Source organism: Bos mutus, chromosome 8 (assembly GCF_027580195.1).
Source record: "Bos mutus isolate GX-2022 chromosome 8, NWIPB_WYAK_1.1, whole genome shotgun sequence".
In the NCBI taxonomy this organism is placed as follows: domain Eukaryota; kingdom Metazoa; phylum Chordata; class Mammalia; order Artiodactyla; family Bovidae; genus Bos; species Bos mutus.
Genome location: NC_091624.1, coordinates 38931202 through 38951090, shown reverse-complemented (window position 1 = coordinate 38951090; position 19889 = coordinate 38931202). Strand labels below are relative to the sequence as shown.

Sequence of the window (19889 nt, the reverse complement as noted above, 5' to 3'; positions counted from 1 at the left end):
AGAAACCGTAAAAATATTAAAAAGAACCCTTATGCAGCCTAGTACCAGATTTGCCAGTTGCTGGTATTTTATCACCTTTATTTGCTTTATCTTTTGGTCTCTGCCTTTATCTCTGCCTCTCTTTATCTCTTCCTTTCTTCCTCTTTCTGAGTTTTTCTCTCCACACACATATACATATTATAACTTCCTTATTCCCATCCAGATTATTTGGTTTATCTGTGAGTCATATCTCCACCTCTCTATTTTGTCTGTCCTCTAGGGGTGAATTCCTTCCTTGTGTACATGGCTTTCAAAGATCGCTTCCAGCTCACGGATTCCCAGGTAAGAAAAGCCGGCTTTTCTTACTGGCATTTGGTACATTTGGGCCAATGCTGTTGTCTTTTTTTTTTTTTTTTTGGCATATAGTTGCTTTATAATGTTGCATTAGTTTCTGCTATATAACCAAATGAATCAGCTATATGAACACATATATCCCCTCTCTCTTGGACCTCTCCATCCCATCCCTCTAGGTCATCATAGAGCACTGAACTGAACTTCCTGTGCTATAATGCAGCTTCCCACTAGCTATCTGTTTAACACCTGGCAGTATGGTACTGGCACAAAAACAGAAATATAGATCAATGGAGCAAGATAGAAAGCCCAGAAATAAACCCATGCACTTATGATCAGCTAATCTATGGCAAAGGAGGCAAGAATATACAGTGGAGAAAAGACAGTCTATTCAATAAGTGGTGCTGGGAAAACTGGACAGCTACATGTAAAAGAATGCAATGGGAGCACTCCCTGACACCACACACAAAAATAAACTCAGCGTGGACTGCTGCTGTCTTCACAGCCGCCTCCAGTGTATGCTCACGGGAAATGGTTGGTCAATGAAGTCCCTGATGTCACTCCCTTCAGGGGATGGTATGAAGCCCGTGCCCTGGCCGCCCAGGACTGGTGTTCCCAGGCTCTGGAATCAGCCACCTGCCTGGGGCAGTATAACTGAGAGGGGTTCTCAGACCCCTCTCAGCAAACCTGGTGCAGAGCTGGTGTCACCCACCAGCTTCTCCTCATCTAAGCCCTGTAGGTTACCCTGCCTCTGTTGATTATCTGTTAATTACTGAGAGGTCCTTCTCTGCTACATGTGACCAGAAACACTGCCCTCAGGCATGTCAGAAAAGCTGGCCTTCATAGAAGCATTGAGGCGTCCTGGTGCTAGTCCTGGTGGTTGTCAGGGAGGTGGTGGTACTTATGACCAGGAACACTGAGTTCCCTGTCTCTGATCCCACGCCCTCCCTTTCTCAGATCTATGAAGTCCTGAGCGTGATCCGGGATATTGGAGCGATTGCCCAGGTCCACGCGGAAAACGGCGACATCATCGCAGAGGTGCGTGCTTCCGCGTTGTCACTGCCACATGACCCACTGGGTGAGAGGCAGGCTCGAAGGAGTGGAGTGGCTGCCGTAGCTCACCTCCAGGGGGGACAAGCAGAGTGACCCAGGGGGACTGTGGGAACAGTCTTACGACAGCATGAAGGTCGGAGATGCACGTGCCCCTTGATGTGTTCTTAGGACGAACAGCCTTTCCATAGAGAAGTCCTTTCTCTCAGCACTGTGATGTGGCTGCCTGCGGGGAGGCGGGTGTGGACACCCACATATAGATATGTCACCCTGTAGCCCAGGACTGGGGATACGTTGGCTTTTAGTATCCTAGGGGATAGCTGTACTGTTGGCGAGGCTGTAACTGACCTGTCATAACTCAGGCAGGACCGGGGATGGGATACCAAGCCCTCTCTTCGTGGGGTCTTGGGATGAGGGTCGAAAGTGCCACTTTAGTTTAATTTTTGGTCATGCTGCATGGCATGGGGGATCTTAGTTCCCTGATCAGGGATCAAACCTGTACCCCCTGAATTGGAAGTGTGGAGTTGTAACCCCTGAACCGGCAGGAAAGTCCCAGCAGTTCCATTTTGATGTCTCATCGGAGTGATTTTTACCCAGATCTTGGCAATTAGGCTCATGTGGGATCCAGTTCCCCCTGACAGCCTTGTTGTTGTCCAGTTTGTGTCCAACTGTTTGTGACCCCATGGGCTGCAGCATGCCAGGCTTCCCTGTCCTTCACCATCTCTCAGAGTTTGCTGTCCATTGAGTTGGTGATGACATCCAACCATCTCATCATCTGTCATCCTCTTCTCCTCCTGCCTTCAATCTTTCCCAGCATCAGCGTCTTTTTTAATGAAGTTGACTCTTCATATCAGGTCCTTCCAATGAATATTCAGAGTTGATTTCCTTTCAGATTGACTGGGTTGACAGCCTGGTTTTCTTTTAAACATTGCAGGAGCAGCAGAGGATCCTGGATCTGGGCATCACGGGCCCTGAGGGACATGTGCTGAGCCGGCCTGAGGAGGTGAGTGCCTGCTGAATGGAGGGGATGAATCTGTGTTCTGGGGTGGGCGCCGCCGGAGCCACAAAGCGCCCACTTCCTGCCTGTTGAGAATGTTGGTTTTTTCCCTTGGATGCTGATTTTGGTCCCTGGGGACATCCCAGTCCGCCACTGAGAAGTGTCTACACAGGCAAAGTGAAGTATTAGAATGTGCTGTGGGGTAAAGCAGTGTGGCTTGTTTAACCTAACGACTCCTCTTTCTGTCTCTAATTCTCCAAGCCCTTCCTTAGGTAGACAAACACAAACAGCTTTTATTAGCATCCAGCAATAGGGGTTTTGTGGTTCATAACCCAGGGCCTCCAACATCTTGCCATAAAAGCTCTTGTAAGTATCTAGAAGGCAGAAGGGAGATTGTAAGTGTTTCCATGGTAAGTCTATATGGGGTATAGCACAATCAGCAGAGCGTGGTAGACCGAATCTTTCACAGTTGAGGGAGAAGAATTCAGAGCAGGGTTCTTGCTGGCCCAGTGGTTGAGAGTCACTGCTTTGGATGGCGAAGCTTGTGAGTGAGAAGGAGGGCTTACATCTTACGTGACAGAAGAGTCTTTTTCTAAATGAGAATCTGTGGCCTCAATACTTTTCAGGAGCTAGCTCTTTAAGGAAAGGCTCAAGGTCAGGTTTTGGAGTTCCTGGTGGCTCTGAGCAAAGATGATGCTGGGAGTCTGATGGAAGTGAAGAGACTCTGTCCTGGGAAAAGGGATGGGCAGAGGAGGCAGATAAAATTGCCATGTGGATGATGACTTAAAATTACGATTTTTCCTCCCAGAAACAGGTGGTGGAAGATGCTGGGTCCGAGGGGTACGGATGGGACCAGGGCCCCCAAATCACAGCATTTCAGGCCTAGGACATCTGCACTGAGTCTGGGGAGGGGTCACTTGGGTTAGGACCCGTGGGTGCAGGGGCTCTGCTCCCCCTAGAAGAAAATGGGTTCTGAGCGTGTGGCATTGAAGGTGCCATCAACAGGCTGCCTGGGGTGAGGAGAAGTGCCTCGTCTCATCAGGCTTTTCCCCAGGCTTTGTGGGGAGACATGAGGCTGAAAAAGGAGAAAGATTGTAGGAAAGAGGCAGAAAAAAGCAAAAGCGGAAATCCACTTGGAATGTTTTGCACGCACTGAGGGCTTAATTTCCTTGTTCTGCCATTCTTACCACATATGTGCACACATACAGAGATACACACACACACACACGCATACATACACAGCATCACAGACACAGACATATACACAGAGACTCATAGAGTCACAGACATTCACAGTTATATCCATATACATACACAGACATATACACATACAGAGTCACAGAAACAAGAGTCGCAGACACAGAGACACACATATTACAGATACACACACATATACACAGATACACACAGAGTCACAGACACACATAATTACACACATTTACATACATAGACACGTGCACACCAGGGCACCTTCGTTACCATCTGAGACTCAGGACATTACCTTCAGATGAAAGGACAGCTGTGTCCAGGGGACCTGTTCCATTCTGCTTGCCTGTGTGTGGTGCTGCCTGGAGGCATTGCCTTTGTCACCTGGGTCTTTTGTGAAAAAAATCACAGGGGTGTGAAGTTCAGCATCAGAGAGCTAGCAAGTGCAGTTCCTGCCTGCCCCCCGCCCACTACTCTCAGTGTACACACACACACACACACACACACACACACACACACACACGAGCTCAAGCTCCGTGGGAAGCCAGTGGCCTGTGTAACCAGGTGGTGACGCCTGGGGCTGGGCTTCATTAGAATGTTTACTCTTAACCTTCATCCTGGAGCCTGGCTGGGAGCCCCTCCCCTCCAGTTCCAACTGTCCAGGAGAGAAGGGGAAAAGGATATTGTCTTCTGAGAGTAAATGTCTCTCCTCCTGTGGCCCAGGGCTCCTAGTGAGAGCTGCCTGCTGGTTTCCATCTCAGAGCCTTCCTGGGGGCTTGCTTCTCGTCTTACCTTTCCCACCATCTGCACTGCCTCCCCAGGTCCCGGCACACCCCGATCAGAAAGCGAGTCCCCCCTGGGTTTACTGAACAGGCCAAAGCTATCAGAGAAGAGGGGGCCTGGTTGCCATTATGACCACAAACGTCACCTGTTTTTCCACCTTGAGGCATGGAACATTTCTTTTGCAGCCGCTGCTGTGTTGGGACCCCTAGAATCCTCCTTTGGGAGCTGGCAGCCCCGGCAGCACTCCAATATGGGGAGGTCCTGGCTCCTTGAGGGGGGGGTCCTGTGGTCCCACGAGAGGCTGCTTTGGGACTGTCTGCTTTCCAGGGGCACGTGCTGCTGAGCTGGTTCAGAGGCACTGACTCGAGGCCAGGCACGGTGTGCGGTGCTTCTCCTGAGCAGATGCATCCTTAGGACAGCCGTGTGAGCCGCCAGGTGCCAGCTGGCACCTTCTCCTCGGCTCCCGGGGATGGTTTTTCAATTCATTGGTAGGGATCTGTTAACAACAGCGTGTTATATTCTGGGTAGGGCCTCCCAGGTGACTCAGATGGTAAAGGAGACCCAGGTTCCATTGTTGGCCTGCAGTTCAGGAGACAAAGTTTCGATCCCTGGGTCGGGAAGATCCCCTGGAGAAGGGAATGGCTACTCTCTCCAGTATTCTTGCCTGGAGAATTCTATGGACAGAAGAGCCTGGCGGGCTATATAGTCCATGGGGTCATAAAGAGTTGGACACAACTGAGCGACTAACACTAAGTATTTTTCACATACTGTACATAAGCAATAAAGAGAATAAAACACGGCTGTATATTGAGGGAACTGAGCTTTAGTATGAAGTTAGGGAGATGCTGCCAGTGCAAAAACACAGTTAATAACAGAATTCCTTCCTGGTTTCATGATCCATTGACAGCGTCCTGATGGTTAACTTGACTTGAACCACACAAAACATACTCTTCTTTCTGCTGCTCTTTCCAACTCACCGAGTGAGATGGCTGGTAGGATTTCCCCCAGTTTTCAGCAGAGAAGATTGAAAGGGAGACAAATAGGGATGCAGAAATCTATTAATAGAAACCTCCTGTCCATCAGTGGTACCCAAGAGCATATTATGATGGAGGCAGTGCTCAGCCTGTAGGGGATGTCGAGGTGGATGAGAAAGTGGTCCTTTGTGAAGGGAATTTTGGGTGAGCTGGGGGGTGGGGGATGGAGAAAGAGGGAGATGCAGAGTAAGTAGATGGGGCGACATGTGATGGGGTTCTGAGCCAGTAAGAGAAGTAAGACTGGTGTCGGGGGAGTTCCCTGTTGGCCTAGTGGTTAGAATTCTGGGCTTTCACTGCTGTGGCCCAGGTTCAGTCACTGGTTGGGGAACTGAGATCCTACAAGCCACGCTGTATGGCCAAAAGTAAAAACAAAGCGTGCACGTGCACACACACACACACACACACAGCCTGTTGTCTGGGTGGAGAGTGGGGTCCCGGAGGTGAAGGTGACAGAATTTTTGATGGAGTAGGAAAACTCCTAACTGGCATGGGATGACCGGGGTACAGTCATTACTTGGGGTGGCTCATCTTTAAAAGCAGAAAGCGTGGCTCAGGTGACCACTTAAATCCCTGACAGCTCTATAAAGAGACAAAGACAAAGTTTTATTTTTAAACATAACACTGTTGTCATAATACTGAAGCCAGATTTCAGTGTGCATGAGACAATTTATGTTTTCTAGCAGAGGCATACACATGTACCAGGCTTCCCTTGTAGCTAAGTTGGTAAAAAATCTGCCTGCAATGCAGGAGAGCCAGGTTTTATCCCTGGGTCTGGAAGATCCCCTGGAGAAGGAAATGGCAACCCACTCCAGTATTCTTGCCTGAAGAATCCCATGGACAGAGGAGTCTGGTGGGTACAGTCCACGGGGTCACAATATGTACATGCAGAAGGGTATGCATGAATCCTTCCATGGTTCTGGGTAAAACTTGGAGAGGTGGGGTTTACATGACCTTTTCTCTCCACGACATGACCGTACTGCCCAGCTGGAGAAGGGGAGGGGTCAGAACTCACCTGACAGTAGATAAGCCAATCCAGACAGGGCTTTGGGACCCAGATTCTCCCACCAAACCAGTCTTAACAGAAACCACTCCTCTTGGGTAGGGGCCCCCTGGAACTGGCACTTCTGCTCCATTTATTCCCTAATGAGCCTGACTGTGAGTTCTGATTCACCCCAGGCAGTCCTGGTCCACACCCGTTGCCCCGGGCAGTTATGAATAGCGCCTCTGTTCGCTTTCAGAAGAGTCTTGGGTAGAGACCGTGAATTCAGGCAGTCACCTGCACCCCTGGAAAGCACGCAGATTCTAGTGGAGTCCTGTTTGCACATCCCCTGTGTACTTTTTGAGGTGACTGCAGAGACGCAAGACGTCCCTCCTTATGCTGACGGGGCCAGAGGCCCTTCTGTTGTAACTGGAGCCACGGAGAGGGGAGGGCGATCATTCAGCTATGCCAGGAATTAAAAACACTTGGATGTTTAATGAGCTTTTTCAAGGGCTGTTTGGTTTGCCTGTGGGTCTCTAGACATCTCTCTTCACATAGTTGAGGCCCAAGAGACCAAGTATGAAGGATAGTGTCCTCTTATATTAAATTAGATCACCCGTTAGCGCAGTTTACAGAACTTCAGTTCTTGGCTGAACTCCCATAGAGACTGGTTAGCTAAGATGATTCAGTCTGGAGCTGGTCATGTCTTATGAAAAGTGGCAGCTCTTTATGGAACCAGCCTAGCTTTAACCATTAACCTGAAATGAAGTCACTTACTTGCTCAGTGAACATTTTTGAGCACCTGCTGGGTACCAGGAGCTACCCTGGGAACTGCCTGGAGGAAGCAAAAAATTCAAGAAAGACCCAGCCCCTCGCCTAGAAGAGTTAGTGGAAGTCAGCCTTTTGCCAGAATTTGGGAGGGAGCAAGAAGCTTCCTGAGGTCCTCTGTCTCATCATTGCATTTGTTCCTTCAGCTGCCCACGCTCAGCACACACTGCTGATTCCTCTGTATGATACAGTGACCTAAGAACTCGTCTTTCCTGATCAGGTGTTTAGCAGTAATCTCTTGGGGTCTTTGGAATATCATTCACTGAAAGTGAACAAGTGAAAGTGAAAGTCATGTCTGACTCTCTGTGATCCCATGGACTGTAGCCTGCAAGGCTCTTCTGTCCATGGAATTCTCCAGGCCAGAATATTGGAGTGGGTAGCCTATCCCTTGTCCAGGGGATCAAACCCAGGTCTCCCACATTGCAGGCGGATTCTTTATCATCGGAGCCACCAGGGAAGCCCCATCCCTTGGGGTCTTTGGAATATCGTTCACTGAAGCATCAGGTTTAAAGAATCAGGTTATTGGTTAGAGCAGCCCTCCCATCTCATGTGGAAGGGCGTACCAGTCTATGGCTGGTGATGATGGGTTTGCCCATACAGAGGGGCCTTTGGTTTACACAGATCTGCCTGCCCCTGTTCCCAGAGCACTGTGAGATCGCATTGTTCCTTGGGTGAGGTTGGCTTCATTTGTGAGCATGGGACTGAAGCCCAGCACAAAAATTCCACATTGGATGTCTTGACTGGAGAGACCACACGCTTGGGGTGAATGCGCCAAGCTAGGAGCCATCAGTTTCTAGGCATGGTGGCTCTCAAACATTAGCAAGCATAAAAATCACCTAGAGTTGGTAAGACCCACCCTTCTGGGTCCCACCCCCAGAGCTACTGACCCTTTGGGTATGGGAGAAGGGCCTGAGACTCATGAGAAACTGCATTCCTTTACAGACTCCAGGTGGCTGCTTATCACACCTAGATCCATCCACAAGGGTCAGCTGGGCAAGTCACTGCCCTTGCCCTCTGTGCCACTGGGGGTAGAACCCTGAGCACGCATTAGTTTCTGATTCACTGTAGCCCCTCCCCTTGGGTGGAGGGTAGAGATGAGCTCGGAACTGACAGAACAGTGGACACAGTTCTCACACTGGGATGCTCTTCTGCAGGTCGAGGCTGAAGCCGTGAACCGTTCCATCACCATCGCCAACCAGACCAACTGCCCCCTGTACATCACCAAGGTGATGAGCAAGAGCGCAGCGGAAGTTATCGCCCAGGCCCGGAAAAAGGGTAAGTGTTGCTCGCGGTCTCACTGTGTAAGCGCAGGTTCTGGAGGGGTTGTAGGTCGGGGAAAGGACTGCTTTTCCAGCTCCTCCTGCCAAGTGGGTTGCTGTGCTCTCATCACTTTGCAGCGTTAACCTAATTACATCTTGGTGCGGCGGGCAGCTCCTGTTTCTCGCTCTGTTCCGGGGCTGCAGCCGTATTGGTATCTATTTAAAGCTGTGCACAGTGCAGGGTGGGTGGGCCACATGCTTTGCCTCCTGCCCTCACTTCTGTAGAAGAGTTGGATTTAATCTGATGCAGTCTAAATAAACCAGGCACATACACAGATGACGTCAGTTTCTATCTGCCGCAGAATCCTGGGGAACCTTCCATTGCAAAATGTGGTTCCCCTCTGTGGCAGGGAGTGATTTCCGCTGGCGTGTGTAAGAGAGGCTTGTGGGGGCGTGGTTCTGCCCCGACCCCTGGCTTCCCTTCCTCCACCCCATCATCATATCCTGTTCTGGTGCCCCAGTGGCGCCCTGTAGATGGTGGCGATATATTCTGGGCTGAGGCTGGCTCTTATTTCCAGCGGCAAGGTTCTTGGAAACTAATCTACTAAGTACCGTTCCAGGGGATGTGCCCCGATCACCTTATCCATTATGAATGCAACACGGCCCTACTGTAGCTACCTTGACTATGAGTTCGGGTAATCACACCACCGTGGTCTCTGCTTGGGAGTGTAGCTCAGTACACAGAAAGGGAGACTGATTCTGTTTAGTGGACTTGAGGTGGATCTTGGCTGGATCTGGACAAGAGTATCATAGAAGGATCTTCCCTTTCTCCCTCCTTTCTTCCTTCTCTCCCTCCATTATATTTCCCAACCCTATTGTCTGCATTTCTCCATCTCTGTCTCCATTTCTCTCTCTCTCTTGACTTTCTTCTGGCTTTCTCCTGGTCTCTGTATTACTTTCTTGGTCTTTCTCTCTCATTCTTTTTTGATTTCTTTATCTCTCTCCATGTATCTTTTTTTTCTCCATTAACAAGGGAGCCGTTTGACCTCTCTGGTTCATTCTCTGGTTCTCAGTGGGATGTGGTCCATATGGATCAGGAGGATTTTTTTTTTCACTGGTGGGTGAGTTGGTGCAAGACTTAGAACAGATTGCTCAATGACCACTGAGTCAGCTTGTCCCAAGAGCTGATGGCTTCTAGATGGCCCCAGCAATGAATTCCTGGTCCCTGTCCTCTGGAGCTCCCGTGGGGTCTTGGTCCTCAGGCGCTGCATGAAATGGTTGCTGCATTTACTAGTGTTTCAGAAACCTGCCCTCTCCTGGCAGCTAGAAGGAACTGCCTTTTTGCAATGGAACATTCTCTGGTGGCTGAGTTGGTAAAGTATCTGCCTGCAATGCAGGAGACCACCTGCAATACAGGAGACCCAGTTTTGATCCCTGGGTGGGGAAGATTCCCTGGAGAAGGAAATGGCAACCCACTCCAGTATTCTTGCCTGAGAAATCCCATGGACAGAGGAACCTGGTGGGCTACAGTCCCCGGGGTTAGAAAGAATCAGACATGACTTAGTGATTAAACCATCATCACCACTATTCACTTACTTAGAATCGGCTTTGAATTGTGTTTCTAGGAGACGTGGATGATTACTGCTGGTGACCCTCCCTCATCTGGGCCCTTTGTCACCCAGGCACACATCTGCAATGTGGGATTCAGCCTCAGCACCCAGCGCTAATCGTAGTATTGCTGCTTCCATGTAGAGGGGAGACAGCTGGCACTGTGTCTGAAAAGGGGAAGCTGGGCACAGCTTGTTAGTAACCATACCATACCCAAATGAAAAGAAGAAACAGAAAGTTAAGCAAAAATTTTAATATAGTTTCAATATAATTAAGCATTCAATTTAGCAGAATTAAACACTACAGCCGTGTTTTCCAATTCCAACTCTGACTTATCAGAATTGCAAGATGGAAGAGTCTCAGTCTGGGGCAGGTGGCCCTGGTCCTGCTGTGGGGCTGCAGAGCTCTGGGCTCGGGGCCCGCCCTACCAGCAGTGCTGCGGCTCCTCCTTTCTGTGTCTCAGCTCTTCTATTTGAAGCTGGAGTGTGTTATTAGAGTCCAGGCCCCCTCTGATATTCTGCGACTCAGTACCCCAGGATATCCCCGTGTTTTCCTTATGATCTAGAACCTGCTTGGGTGTTGGGGTCTGAGCACCAAGAAGGGACTTCAGTCTCTTCATTCAGAACCTTCAGGGTGAGTCCAACTGTGCTGCTTGCTTGTGGTTCCCAGGGTGGCTCTTTTTTTTTTTTTTTTCCAGGGTGGCTTTTGCATTCAACAGCTCTTGCCCTGTAGACCTTGAAAGCCTTTGCTTTAGATGAACTTGAGCTGCCAGAAAGGAATTTCTGGTGCATCCTGGTGTTAATTAGCAAGAAGGAGAAATCCTAGCCTGCTTATAGGCTCTTTCCATCTTGTGGGAACTTCATAATTACTTTGGGAGGCGCTGGGGCAAGAATTTTTATACTTGCTTTACTCTGCAGCTGAGTAAACTGGAGCTCAGAGCTGCTGAAATGTGGAATTGGGCTTTGATCATCTGCATCTGACCTCAGGCCTTGAAGGTCCCCACTAATGTCTGACTCACCTTCATGTTTTGAGATTATTTTAATATGGGATATGCTGTGGCTATCTCCTCGGTATCTGTTGGTGTTTGGTTCCTTAACAGACTGGGTAGAAACTGGAGTCTGACACTCGGCAAAGTCATGGAGAATGTGGAAGCCAGGATTCCCCAGTGACCAAGAAGAAAATCAATATAAAGCTGTATTGAATGCTAGTGCTCTGGGATCAGCATCCTGTCCTGAAACAAATCCCAGCTCCACTAGGCATTAGCTTGTGATGCTGGGCAGATAACTTACCATCTTTTGGTCCCATTTTCTGATCTAAATGGGGAGGATGATGCTTAAATGAGATGATGCACACAAGGATTATATAATAACTGTACCTAATACTATGATGATTGAAGAGTGAGCATGTGTTAGTTGCTCAGTCGTGTCTGACTCTTTGCAACCCCATGGAGTGTAGCTCGCCAGGCTCCTCTGTCCTTGGGATTCTCCAGGCAAGAATATTGGAGTGGGTTGCCATGCCCTCCTTCAGGGGGTCTTCCCAACCCAGGGATTGATCCTGGGTCTCCTGCATTGCAAGTGGGTTCTTTACCGTCTGAGCCACCAGGGAAGCCCAAGATGGAGCCCAACTGAGGACTGTTTTCAGGGGCTGCTTGACTGGCCACAGAGCCAGTGTCACCCATGTTGCCTCCTTCATCCTGTGTCATTCAGCAGGACAGCATCTCACCGACCTCAGTCTGCAAACAAGGAAATGAAGGAAGACACAGTCAGCACCAGAATACCTGGGGCAGTTTTCACCCTTCCAAAGAACTTAGACCCTGGTCAGTTTCAAAGGCTGACGTCACAGAAGGGACACTGAAATGTGAAAATGGACTGTCTTGCCCCAGATCATCCAGCCTCTAGGAAATAGAACCCTTAGATCTAGACTCTGGGCTTGTTCTCTTTTCATGAAGAATCCATTGTAGGGATTTCTCTTGAATAGGCTCCCTCCGACTGCATTTTATCCATGTGTGGACTTGAGCATGGTGCCGATGCCTTCTGTGTGTGAGTGGTGGCACATGGGCAGTGCCCACTGACCTCATCTGAGCCACATCCCTCCCCTACCCCCAAACCCAGATGTAGAAATGTTCACAACCCAAACTTGAGACAAGACTTCCTGTGCCCTGAGGTTCAGTAGGAATGGAGGGGGTGTAATGAGAAGCACATGGTCAAGGGCTCTGCGAGTTCCACCCCAACTTGGGGATGAATCCTTTGTGTTAAGTTAATGCACAGCCTAGTAATCTTGAGCCCAGAGAGTGCCCCATTGGTTGGGCTGTGAATGAATCTCACCAAAATTTGTGTTAGGCAGGGCTCTGGAGAAATAGAACCAATCTCTCCCTCTCTCTGTCTCTCCCTCTCCCTGTCTCTCTCTCTCTCACACACACACATACACAGATTTTAAAGAATTGGTTCATGCATTGTGGGCACTGGCAAACAAGTGTGCAGGTAGGCTGGTTGGTTGGAGATTCAGGAAAGCATTGATGTTGCAATGGGAAGTCATCTGGAGGCAGAATTCCTCCCCCATCAATCCCCTCATCTCAGTAGTAGATGCTTGCAAATTGGGAATTCAGTTCAGCCACTTGCAGGGTGAGACCCTGGGTTCAGTTTTCAGTCGGTTTGGCTTTGAGGCTGCTGAACATGAGGATCTCTTTTGGGGTAGATGTAGAAACTTTTGGTTCATTTATGGGACCCTTGAGCTGGGAATTTGAATCCCTTAGTCATCCTTGTCTTTCCTCACTTTGTCCAGTATAATTAGGAACAACCAGCTAATACTGTTATACTCAGGTTGACAAAAACGTTCTAAGGTATCAAATACACAGTCACCCAGAACTTTGCCTCTTTTAAGCACTTGATGTGGTATTTTGTGCATTTCTTTTGCCTCATCATCCCGTGCACTGCCAGCGCGCTCTTATAACTGCTGAGTCATTAGTACCTTAAATCAGATCAGAGAACCAATTCCAGAAACCCCAGGACCCATCCAGAAAACTTCTAAGATTCTGTTCCTTTAGAATTATTCTCGGTACCAAAATCTGACAGGGTTATCCATGGACAGGGGCTGGGGTGTTGAGTTCTGGCCTGGGGTCTCTGAGAAGAGAGAGAGGGTGTGTGTGTATATGTTTCACTTCAGTTCAGCCACACAGTCGTGTCCAACTCTTTGCGACCCCGTGGACTGGAGCATGCCAGGCTTCCCTGTCCATCACCAATTCCCGGAGCTTGTATATGTTTGGGTAGGTTTTTTTTTTTTTTTTTTTTTTTGTTTGTTTTTGGCTGTGCTGCATGGCTTGAGGGGTCTTAGTTATATGACCAGTGATGGAACCTGTGTCTCCTGCAGTGGAACAGTGGAGCCCTAATCACTGGACCGCTAGGGAATTCCCAGTGTTTATACAGTTTTTCACTGTGCTTTTAAGGCTGTGTTTTGAAATACACACACACATACGTTTTCCCATTGTTTCTTTCTGGATTTGTCCTCCTGCTTCTTGTTCATGGGAAATGACTAACTCTCCGGGCGGGAGCTGTCAAACATCTCTGACCCCCAGCCTGCCTTTATTCTCCATGAATGCGCTCAGGCGGTTGTGAATAAACAGCACCCCAGCCCTCCTGTTCCCGGCTATCCTAGGGAGCCTGCCAAAGGCTGGCCCGGGGTCATCTCTTTCAGTTTAGATTTTCCCCGGAGAAGGAAAGCATGAAGGTCTAACTTGCCGCCAAGAAAACATCAGCAGTGTGTTTGGAGGCATGTAGAAAGGCCAGGGAAGCCTAGTTTGTGGTTTATTATTATTAGTGGTAATTATTTCCAGCATGCATTGCAGTGGTGTCTGTGGCCTGGCTGGGGTCCGGAAGTCCATCTGTGGTTGTCTCAGGTACAGTGTTCATAAAATGGGCAGAGGTAGAGGCCTCCTCTGGGGTGATGTAACTCCTGCCCTGTCTTTGGGGGCTAAAGAGGAGAAAACCCAAAAGCAACAAGGACTTCTGAATCCCTCAACAGGGCAAAGCAGGAATGAGCTGCAAAGATGCCTTCCTCTTTCTCTAAGTCCCCCATCTTGATTTGGCCCTGGCCCAAGAGTCCTGGCTCAGCCTCAGGCTAAGGAGGCAGATCTGGTCAGCCATGGCCTTGAAACTCTGACCCAGTTCTGGGTTTTGTAGAAGCTGAAGGCCGAGTTCCTTCCCTTGTGTCGAGCTGTGTGGCCTGTGCATAGACAGGACGGGCCTCAGCTCCTTCCCCAGCTCCCCCATCCACACCTGAGTTGTGTTTTGTGGAGTGAGATGAAGGCTGAGATCAAGGGCGCTCACACTTGCAAGGATGCATTCCGGGAACCGGCCCCTCCTGGTCCTCAGGTTTCCAAAGGCAGGACTGAAGTGCAGATCAAGGAGAGGATGAACAATAGTGAGTTACGGGAAGATCAGGAAACCGCTGACGCTCGTCCAAGGATTTCCAAAGACCGGCAGCTCTCTTTTTCTCCAGGCAGTTCTGTCTCTTGATTAGTTTCAGATTGACGAAGCCAGGAAACCTTTTTTTTTTTTAAAAATTAATTAAAAATTTAATTTTAATTTAATTTTAAATTAGTCAAACATTTTAATTTTAAAATTAATTAAAATTTTTAATCTTAACTGAATTTTTAAAATTAATTAAAATTGTGGCATGTGGGATTTTTTTAGTTGAGGCATGCAAGCTCTTAGTTGCAGCATGAGGGATCTAATTCCCTGACCAGGGATTGAACCCAGGCCCCCTGCATGGGAAGCACAGAGTCTTAGCCACTGGACTGCCAGGGAAGTCCTCAGAAACCTGTAAGGTTACAGATCTTCTGTTTTCCTAGGGTCTCACCCAGACCTCACCTTTATGCTCAGATAAGAGAAGTGGGTGACGGAGGAAGAGATGGTTAGATAGCATCACCAACTCAATGGACATGAATTTGAGCAAACTCTGGGAGATAGTGAAGGACAGAGGAGCCTGGTGTGCTTCAGTTCATGGGCTCACAAGGGATCAGACAGGACTGACCAACTGAACAGCAACAAGAGCCAGTGGAATCTCTAGACCTGTGTGGGTCGGAAGGGCCACCCTCAGCTCAGCCACTTCTGCTAATCCTTGAGCCACAAACCGTGGCCTGTGGGGCCGTGGGGGCCTGCCTGGCACTTGCATTTCACACATGTGCCTTAGGGCAGCCAGGGCCTTCTCGAGATGCAGGTTTTTCTGCTCTGGGATGAGCTGAAACAGGCTGTGCACCTGCCCAGCAGCTCCCTGGAGTTCATCCTGCCTGCCTGCGAAGCTCTGAGTAGGTCAGGAATGCTGGGGACCTTCCAGGTGATTTTGAGCATTGGCCCCCCTCTTCCTGGGGGCTTCCTTTAGGGTGAGGCTGTCCCCACGTTCTGGGGCCCTCCTTCCTGCTTGGGGATTGTCACTGACTTCCTCAAGTGAGCTGCCTGCCAGGCCTCTAACACTCCCCAGAGGAACAGAGTGTTCTTTGTGAGATTCCTGAATCTGGGGTAGGGGGTGGGAGGGATGGGGCAGCTCCCAGAGCCAGCTCGCAAGGCAGCCACTGTCCCAGAGTGGGTGTTGTGCTGCGTTATCAAGAGATAAGGCCTTGGAAAAGGCTGAGCAGAGGAAAGGAGACACATTCCAGACTGAGAAGTGTTTGGCCTTGAGGGCCCTGGGTTTGGAGAAAAGGGCCGAGTTGGCAGGACCACTGTGGGGGTGCAGGAGCCCTACGGTGGGAGGAGATGGAAGAGGTGAATTCCTGGTGGTGGTGGGGCTGGTCTGAGATCAAATTCCAGCTTGGATCCCTTGACTTAATAAAATATCACACCCTTCAATCAGTTCAGCACACAGTTATTGAGTGCAGAGTCATTTTCCTCAGGGTATCTCCTTCAAGTAGAAAAGTAAAAAAATCTATTATTTAAAAAAATGTATTGGTGTACTGTGTTGGGTTAGTTTCAGGTGTACAGCAGAGTGATTCAGATAAACATACACATTCATTCATTTTCAGATTCTTTTCCCATTTAGGTTATTATAGAATATTGAGTAGAGTTCCCTATGATATATAGTAGGTTCTTGTTGGTTATCTATTTTATATGTAGTAGAGTGTACATGTTAGTCCCAATCTCCCAATTTATCCCTCTCCCCTCTACATGTTTCCCCTTTGGTAACCATAGGCTTGTTTTTGAGATCTGTGAGTCTGTTTTGTAAACAGCTTCATTTGTGTCATTTTTAAAACATTAGATTCCACATATGAGTGATATTGTATGATATTTGTGTGAAAAATTAAAAAAAATTTTAAACTGAGTGCTTATTGGATTATTGAAGTGGAGGATGGGATTGGGTTTTTGGAGTGTTAAAATAGTGTTAAAAGAGAGACCAGCTTTGGTGTAAGGCTGGGTAAGGAAGGCATGAGATGCTTCAGTGAGAAGTTCATTTCTATCCTTGAAGGCAGAAGGATCCCTTCAGAGGTCTTTATGTAGAGAATGGCCCATGAAGATTGGAAGTGCCATGGAGAATGGATGCAGAGGCAGGGAAAGAGGTGGAGAAAGCAGAAATCAATCTGAACTCTGACTGGGAGGTTCTATTGGAAGGTCCGTGCTGCATGCTAAATCGCTTCAGTCATGTCTGACTCTGTGACCCCATGGACTGTAGCCCACCAGGCTCTTCTGTCCATGGGATTCTCCAGGCAGATACTGGAGTGGGTTGCCATGTCCTCCTCCAGGGGATCTTCCCGACCCAAGGATCGAACCTGCATCTTTTTTGTCTCCTGCATTGACAGCAGTTTCTTTACTGCTAGTGCCACCTGGGAAGCCCTCTACTGGAGTGAGCCAGGGAGAAATGATGAAGGCCTGATTTAAGGGAAGGTATGCAGAGTAGGTCCCTTGTAGCTAGTTGGTAAATAATCTGCCTGCAATGCAGGAGACACGGGTTTGATCACTGGGTCAAGAAGATCCCCTGGAGAAGGAAATGGCAACCCACTCCAGTATTCTTGCCTGGAGAAGCCCATGGACAGAGGAGCCTGGCGGGCTACAGTCCATGGGGTCGTAAGAGTTGACACGACTTAGCAACTAAACCACCACCGTGCAGAGTGGAAAGGAAAGGATGCATGTAAGGCATTACAGTATTGGCTTTCGATGGCCATAAATGAGTCCAGCTTCCTGGCTTGGCCATGAGTGGATAGGGAAGAGGACATGAGTTGAGTGCCAGGAAATCAGCATTCTTTCCTGACAGTATGTTGAGTTGGGCTAGACTTCTGCAAACCTTGAAATCTCAGTAATATAACTGTGCAAAGTCCTTTACTTCTCCTTCTGACAAAGTCTGCTATGAATCTGGGGGCCCTCAGAATGGTGACTCAGCGATCTGGGCAGATGTGGAGGGCTGTATACTTGCTCTCAAATACTTCATCCAACTGATGTCACATCTATTTCCTGTCTCAGCCTATTAATCATAGCTGGACACTGAGAAAAAGACTGGGAGGTGTTGGGAGAGCAGGCCAGGGGGTGTGTTTGGTGAGCAGTGAGGTCAAATGTGAGGTACCCTGGATCACCCCAAAATAAGAGTGTAGGTGGTGCTTGGGATTGGGAGCTTGAATGCAGTCTGAGCTGGAGATTGTTAACAGATTTGGGAATCAACAGAATAGGAGGTAGAATGTTTGGGTCCTCCGAGGGAGAGTGGGTTGAATTAGTAGAGCAGTGGTCTGGGGAAGCAATCACTTAGGAGGCTGGGATTAACATATAAAGTGAAATGAAAGTGTTATTCACTCAGTCATGTCCTACTACTCTGCCACCTCATGGACTGTGGCCCACCAGTCTCCTCTGTCCATGGAATTCTCTAGGCAAGAATACTGGAGTGGGTTGCGATTTCCTTCTCCAGTGGATTTTCTCAAGCTAAGGATCGAACCTGAGTCTCTTGCATTGCAAGCAGATTCTTTACTATCTGAGCCACAAGGGAAGCCAGGGATTAACACATGCACATTACTATATATAAAATAGATAATCAGCAAGGACCTACTGTGCAGCACAGGGAGCTGTATCTGTAGTGACCTATATGGGAAAAGGACTTGAAAAAGAATGTGTGTGTGTGTGCGCGCTCAGTCTCTTTAGTCGTGTCCGACCCTTTGCGACCTTTTGGACTGTAGCCCGAAGGGATCCTCTGTCCATGGGATTTTCCAGGCAAGAATACTGGAGTGGGTTGCTGTGTCCTCCTCCAGGAGATCTTCCCGACCCAGGGATCGAACCTGTGTCTCTTATGTCTCCTTCATTGGCAGGCGGGTTTTTTACCGCTAGTGCCATCAAAAAAATAGATACGTGTATACGTATAACTGAATCAGTTTGCTGTACACCTGAAACTAACACATTGTAAATCAATCATATTCCAATATAAAATAAAAATTTTTTAAAAAGAAAAGAAGAGCAGGGGTCAAAGGTGAAATCTTAAGGAGCACTTATTGGTGACTGGAGGGCTGGGGTATTTGACTTGCACAGACACCAGTTTCCTCAGCTCGGAGACAGGCTGGCTCCTCCTAAGGGGTGCTGAACCTGTGGTGTGCTGCCATGGATGCGGTGACTCCCGGCAGTGGTGGCTCCCTCCCTCCCTCTCTGTGTCGGGCTCAGCTCTGCCTTCTCTTTGTCAGGAACCGTGGTGTACGGTGAGCCCATCACCGCCAGCTTGGGGACTGATGGCTCTCACTACTGGAGCAAGAACTGGGCCAAGGCTGCTGCTTTCGTCACCTCCCCGCCCCTGAGCCCCGACCCAACCACTCCGGACTTTCTGAACTCCTTGCTGTCGTGGTGAGTGTCAGCGACTTGTTCCCATCTCCTGTTCTTGGTCTTTCCTTGGACCAGGCTGACCTGGTGGGTTCCAGTATGGCTGGCAGAAGCCAGCTTGCCAACAGAAACCTTGTCCTCCAAACTCGGATTGCTGGGTGGGAGCAGGAGTTAGCATCTTGATACTTTGAGGGGGGTTCTGGGTTAAAAACCAGGGCCGTTTTGAAAGTCAACCAAAGGGGATAAGTGAGGTAGCAAAGGGTTTCACGGTGTGTAGTGTCACTCATAAGACACCTCATGAAAGAGACTTAGAGACACAGCATTTAATGAAGCTTTAGTGTCAGGCCATATCTTCCTGAATTTCCTGTCTCCTGGCGGGAGGATGACTGTTTTAAAAACCTTCAGTGGCCAGACACATAAAAAAAATACATTCAAGGATGATCTGAGGTAAAGATCAGTAAAAGCCAGTGCTGTGTGTTCCTTGTAGTGGAGATCTCCAGGTGACCGGCAGTGCTCACTGTACCTTCAACACGGCCCAGAAGGCCGTTGGAAAAGACAACTTCACCCTGATCCCTGAGGGCACCAACGGCACGGAGGAGCGGATGTCTGTCATCTGGGATAAGGCTGTGGTAAGGGGCGGTGGTCTCATGGTGGTGGTCTCTGAGCGGTAGGATAACGCTGTGGTAAGGAGTGGTGGTCTCACTGCGGTGGTCTCTGAGCAGTGGGCAGGGCTCGGCTTTCTCCTGCCTCCCCATCCGAGGGCCCTGGGTCTCATGCGAGCCTTGAAATGGCAGTTGAGAAAATTCTAGAAACCAGTATTTCTGTGATAATATTAGGTTTGGAAGTCTAAGACCACTCCCCATAGGTTACTTCTTTTTAAATACCCATATGTATTTGTCACTATTATTATCTGTGGACCAGGAGAGACTGGGGGGAAAAAAAACACGACGGTCTTTAAAATATGACTCTTGTGATCAATCAAGAGAAAGCTTTCTTCACACCCTGGTGACGTAATCTCCTGCTCTTGGAAATAGACTCAGTTTC

General features: G+C 48.8%; 1 protein-coding gene across 2 annotated transcripts in view; it reads left to right on the top strand.

Annotated features, from left to right (window-relative positions):
* DPYSL2 (dihydropyrimidinase like 2) overlaps positions 1 to 19889 on the top strand; it is a 79110-nt gene that overhangs the window by 45366 nt on the left and 13855 nt on the right. For both annotated transcript variants that reach the window (XM_005902997.3, XM_070375495.1), the window contains 6 exons: positions 260 to 321; positions 1288 to 1368; positions 2315 to 2383; positions 8362 to 8482; positions 18713 to 18869; positions 19333 to 19474. In XM_005902997.3, coding sequence (XP_005903059.1) covers positions 260 to 321; positions 1288 to 1368; positions 2315 to 2383; positions 8362 to 8482; positions 18713 to 18869; positions 19333 to 19474 — 632 coding nt within the window. The remainder of the gene's footprint in view (positions 1 to 259; positions 322 to 1287; positions 1369 to 2314; positions 2384 to 8361; positions 8483 to 18712; positions 18870 to 19332; positions 19475 to 19889) is intronic.